Below are 6000 nucleotides of genomic sequence, written 5' to 3'. Positions count from 1 at the left end.
GATTCTTTTTTTTTTTTTTTTTTTTTTTTTTTTTTTTTTTTTTTTTTTTTTTTTTTGCGGTACTCGGGCCTCTCACTGTTGCGGCCTCTCCCATTGCGGAGCACAGGCTCCGGACGCGCAGGCTCAGCGGCCATGGCTCACAGGCCCAGCCGCTCCGCGGCATGTGGGATCCTCCCAGACCGGGGCACGAACCCGTGTCCCCTGCATCGGCAGGCGGACTCTCAACCACTGCGCCACCAGGGAAGCCCTATTTTCTGTCTTATTAGAATATAAATTCCACGAGGGCAGGGATTTTTTTAATGTTTGGTTCACTGATGGCTCCAGAGTCTGTAACAGTGAGGAGACATTTATAGAATAGGCCTTCAGTAAATACTTAAGTAAATTGTTCGTATATATTCAAATACAGCCTTAACATGGTATATCTAGGGGGACAAAAGTATTGCTTTTTGCACTTTTAGGGAGCCTGACACTCTTAAGGTATTTAAGGGCTTATTTTCACTAAATGTTATGTGAATTATTTCCTGAAGCTTCAAAGTGAAATGCACAGCTTAAAAGAATCAAATAGGTAGGTCTAATTAAGTATGCTACACCTCATTTTTAGGTTGGCAGGTTTACCACAACAAATGTTTATTGAAATCTATTTTGTGCCAGGTCCATGCATACAATAAGTACCTATGCTGTGCTCTCAAAAAGCATATAATAGGAGAGATAAGGTGCTATGATAGCACTAACACAGGGTACCAGAGCCTTACATAGGAGACACACTTAGTCATGGGGGATTAGGGGAGGTGTCACGGAGGCTTCTTGGAATAATTGACATGTATATTGAAATATGAGGGACAAATAGGAATTAACAAGGTCATAGTAGGGAAGCACAGGTCTTTGCCCTTGAGAAGCTCACTATCTAATGGGGCAGATGGGTAACACAAGCAACCAACCGTAATGCAGTTTGTTATAAGAGAGACGTGGTCAAAGTGCTCATTGAACTTAGATGAGGAAGAGATTGATTCCTTTTGACAAAAAAAGAGAACATTTCACCATTCCAGGGGAAGTAAAACTTGAGCTAGATGTTGAAATACAGTTTGGAATGTGTTAGGCAGACAAAGCAGCATATAGAGGAATAGAGACAAGAGAGAGTCGGCATCAGTGGGTTTGCAGAGAATTAAGAATGGCCAAACCATAGATAAGGGGAGGAGCACTAAGAGACGAGACTGGAGGTACGCAGGGACCAGATATTAAGGACCTTGTTTGCCATGCTAAGGAACTTGAAATTTATTCTAAGAGCAGGGAAGAAAATTGTGATCTTTTCTCACCTTGGAGGTCACTACCCATACCACACAGGAAAGGAACAACATGAGGTGATTCCGTTCAGCACTTCCATCTGAAACAAAAAGACAAGTACATTGAAAAACATCAGAAAGAGACAGATTTAGGGATTAGGAAAAGAAAAAGGAAATGAAGGTAGTGGCATAGGAAGGGGTTTTTCTGCTGCAGTTTTAGGCCTTAATTTTATATGTCTGTGTCCATTTGTTAGGAGGAGGCCAGTTACGGGTTAAAGGGTCAGTGGAGCTGAGTCAGAGTTTTCCAGGTTCTGGTGGTCTCAGCCATTGACTTACCAGAGACATGCACTCCTTAGTATTGATGAGGGTGTTTGAGAATTTCTCCTTGAGTGTACAAGGGACTACCTTTTAGCAAACTGACCTTGAGTTGAGATTAAAAATTACCCAAAGCTTTTCTTCAAGCTGTCATCCCCAGCGTTCCTTGGGGCTATAGTGGGACTAAGCAGAGTTAAGTCAACAACTTAAAATAAAAGAATGTAGATAATTTCTAAGCTGGGAGATAAATGCATGGGCTTTACTATTTCCCTCTACTTTTATGTATTTTAAAAGTTACATAATAAACAACATTTTTTTCTTAAGTAGTTTGATGCCCAACAAACACTGATAATAGCAATTCACATTTTTTACCCCTCATTAACTAAACTTATTTTCCTTTCCTGCAATATTAAGCATAATTCTTTAAATATGTTACATGATACTTCATAAGTATGCTAAACATAGAACAAATGTGGATTCCTTTTTTTTCTTTGTAAGTGGCACCAATTTTCAGAAACAATATTTCTTTTGACCCTTAAATTCTTTAACAGGCTTTATAAAAGGTACCCAACATATATTCCCATTCTTCAGAGGGCTGTTGAGCAGTGGTATGGAGAGCCAGCATGTACAACTCCCATCTTAAAACTTATGGCAGAACTGATGCAAAACAGGTAAGAGGTAGCATAGGCAAGTGAAAAGGTCATTTACTATTTGGTAGCACTCTTCAGAGGTCAGACTTTCCTGCCTGGTGTCTGTATATTTAAGACTTAGCAAGAACCCAGGAACCAAAACTTAAGATGATCAGTTGAAGGCAGTAGAATTAGAGATATAAGGTTGAGACTTTGGGCGAGAAAGAATTTAGTATACTTAGGTGTATATGGGGACTATGGGAACTGGGAAAAAAATTGGAAGACTGCAGCCACCATTATTTAAAAGATTCAAAAGCACAAGATGGAGGAAGGTAGGTTTTTGTTTTGTTTTGTTTATAAATTTATTTATTTTTGGCTGCATTGGGTCTTCGTTGCTGCGCGCAGGCTTTCTCTAGTTGCAGCAAGCGGGGGCTACCCTTCATTGCGGTGCACGGGCTTCTCATTGCGGCAGCTTCTGTGCAGACCACGGGCTCTAGGTATGTGGGCTTCAGTAGTTGTGGCTCGCGGGCTCTAGATCGCAGGCTCAGTAGTTGTGGCGCACGGGCTTAGTTGCTCCGCAGCATGTGGGATCTTCCTGGACCAGGGCTCGAACCCGTGTCCCCTGCATTGGCAGGCGGATTCTTAACCACTGTGCCACCAGGAAAGTCCCAGGGCAGTTTTAACTGTCTCATTGCTTAACTGCAGTTCTGTAGAGGAGGAAAGGAGTTTAGAGGTCTCTGAGTTGAGATGCTTTATTTTATGGATAAGGGAACTGAGTCCCAGAGCAATTCGTGGACACATAGTTTGTCTCAGAAGCCCTGGGGATTGTTCCTGCCTTGACTTCTAAGTTATCCTTCTTCCTCTGTGCCAAGATGCACATATGTGGATGATTTATGCACTCACAATTTTTATTTAAATAGCAACTACCACACTTCTCAGAAATTGCCTAGGTGACCTTATAATTTGCGTAGACAAGCAGAGGTTCAGGTTCTTTGTATATAAATATTAACAAAGGTGTAGCTAAAAGAGAAAAACTGCCATAATATAATTAGTTTTACCTCTTTAAAATATGTCATTATGAATATGGCTTAGCACCAAATTACCTGTCACTTAGCCATACTGTTTCATCAGTTCCTCTTTGTAAATTGCGTGTTGGAAGGGAGATATCCAGACAGGGAAGGAGTATGGGTTGCAACTCTAATTTGATCTATGGTGCTGAGTTTTTCACAGCAATAATTTAAAATTTTTAAAACAAGAGGTGGGAAAAGACCTGGCAAATAAATAAATGTGAGTATTCTTTTGAAAGCTGTTAGTTTTTTTAAAACTGTTTTCTAGGTGCCTTAAATACTAAACGAAGGGTGGCTATATAGTTTATATTAGAAATTTAGTTTTTATTAAATTACAGTTTTTTTCAGCCAGATAATTAATAGTTCATATTACTGATATAACATTTAATACTAAAGGAAAAAAATCATTACGTTGAATATTGTAAAGTATTTTATATCTGCCGTAGGTGGATAATTCATATCTAGCACAGTTGTCCAAAGAACTACCTGGTAAAAATTTGTAATCCCAGAAAATGTTATCTTGTCTATATTTCTCTGGAACCTAATGTGAATTATGTATATACATTTCTTTAATCGGAATTCTATGCCAACAATCAAATGTTTCCAGTAGATAAGTTATAATTGCACTTAATTCTGAAGCATTTTGAAAAAGCATAGAGAAGCAGCAATTTATTCTATTCCTAGCAACTTATTCTGTTCCTTGGCAAATATCTTTGCTTTTTGGTGTTTCTTTGCTATGACCTATTTCATATTTTTGCTGATCCTTTTAAAAATATACCATTATTTCTTAAAAGCAGAGCAACAAGGTATATTGGAGCCAGCTAAAGCCAAAGTGATGTTAAAAAAGCAAATATTATGTCAGGATGGCATGTCAGTCCTTTACACTTTTCAGACTGTTCCCCAACCTGTTAGGAACTAGGGAAGTAGAACTGTTCTTATTTAGAACTTCTGGGATTTGTTTCTCTTTACTTGAGCTATGTTCGATGGAAACTATAGTCTGTATGTAATTTAATGTGTTTGAAATATGCTTGAAGTATCAAGTGATTCATTATGCATACGAGCAGTATTAAAGGTACTTAGATTTCCTGTTATTTTATAATTTGTTTTAAAGATGTGTATTAGGCACTACAGGAGATCTCAAGTGTAAATCTCTATCCAAGTAACTGTATAAACTTATACATACTTGGGGTTTTCTTTATTATTATCTATCAGCCACTTTGCATGAAAGGAGAGGGGTATAAGAGGTCAGTGATATAGGATGTCAGGATATTGTTTTGACAGATAAAAAGTGAATTCTTTGAATCAGCAAATAAATGAAAATAATTTTATTGTTCTAGTATCTTTATAGTGAGAGAATTAGCACACACATTTTATCAATACTTGTTTAATGGAATGACACTTTAAAAAAGGGATAATTGTACTGTTGCTACTTCTAATAAATGAAAATTCTGGGTATTTTAAACCTATATTTGGTTTTTTTATCTGCACATATAGTCTGAATTTTTGCTGTATTTCTTAGATCCCAGCGTTTGAACTTTGATGTATCATCTCCTAATGGAATTCTTCTCTTCAGAGAAGCTAGTAAAATGATTTGCACTTATGGTGAGTATCCTTTTCCATATTTGTCTCTGCAATATAACTTTTATCTCTTTGGAGGAAAGAATGATGTTAGTTATTTTGTTCTTTTGAACCTTCATATCTGTATGAATTGGTGAAGTGGGTAATAGGGGTGCAAAAAGCCAGGTAGCTATCATATTGACATCAAGAGAAATAAGCAACATGCCTTTGACTACAGATCATGCCTGACCAACTTGATGAATTTCTTTTAGATGAAATTGCAGTGTCAGTAGGCAAAGGGAATACACTGTAGACAGAATATTGAAAAGTTATAGCATGTTGAAAATCGCTAAAAGTTACATCAGGGAGTTTAGTGTATTGCGTCAAAGGATGCTTAAATCAGTATGTCACCGGCACTGAATTTTGGAAAAATATCCTGGTAAAGAGCAGTAAATATTTTATTGTAGGAAATCTGGGGGCACTGCATCCTAAGAATCAGAGTTCTGCAGTAATGATTGTTCTATTCAATTATAGTACCAAAAAAATGTGGGTTAGTAGTTAGAAATGAGCGTTAGAACTACCATAAACCCTAATATTTGCCACTTCTGACAGCTTCATCAATGAAATTCTCAACTCTCTGAGACCTTTATGTAGCCAGGGAATGAGGATATGATACAACAGATAAGAATCCTCTGTTAGTTCGCCACAAACTGACTGAATACTAACTACAGGCTGGACACTTTGCATGGTTCTTCTTGAGAGATGTCTCTCTGTGTCCTCCTTTCCTTTGCCCTCTTCTTTTTTGCCTGTCTGGTCTTACTTTCCCAAATCAACAGCCAGCTCTGTGTTTGGCCTCAAAAATTGCCTGTGATTCTCATACTTCTTTTGGAGTACCTAGAAACAGATTTTACAAAATTTTGTAAAGCTTCTTTAAGTGAGTGTGTGTATGTAGGAACAGCCATTAAAAGTGTATTAGTTTATTTTGTGTATGGTGTTAGGGAGTGTTCTAATTTCATTCTTTTACATGTAGCTGTCCAGTTTTCCCAGCACCACTTATTGAAGAGGCTGTCTTTTCTCCATTGTATATTCTTGCCTCCTTTATCAAAGATAAGGTGACCATAGGTGCGTGGGTTTATCTCTGGGCTTTCTATC

At 37.8% G+C, this 6000-nt stretch overlaps 1 protein-coding gene across 2 annotated transcripts in view; it reads left to right on the top strand.

Annotated features, from left to right (window-relative positions):
• Window positions 1–6000, top strand: part of RANBP17 (RAN binding protein 17) — a 312232-nt gene that overhangs the window by 250483 nt on the left and 55749 nt on the right. For both annotated transcript variants that reach the window (XM_024753434.1, XM_024753433.1), the window contains 2 exons: window positions 2159–2266; window positions 4811–4893. In XM_024753434.1, the coding sequence (XP_024609202.1) occupies window positions 2159–2266; window positions 4811–4893 (191 nt within the window). The remainder of the gene's footprint in view (window positions 1–2158; window positions 2267–4810; window positions 4894–6000) is intronic.

This window comes from Neophocaena asiaeorientalis, unplaced genomic scaffold (genome assembly GCF_003031525.2).
Source record: "Neophocaena asiaeorientalis asiaeorientalis breed wild unplaced genomic scaffold, Neophocaena_asiaeorientalis_V1.1 scaffold268, whole genome shotgun sequence".
NCBI lineage: Eukaryota > Metazoa > Chordata > Mammalia > Artiodactyla > Phocoenidae > Neophocaena > Neophocaena asiaeorientalis.
This window is presented reverse-complemented; position numbering and strand designations above follow the sequence as displayed.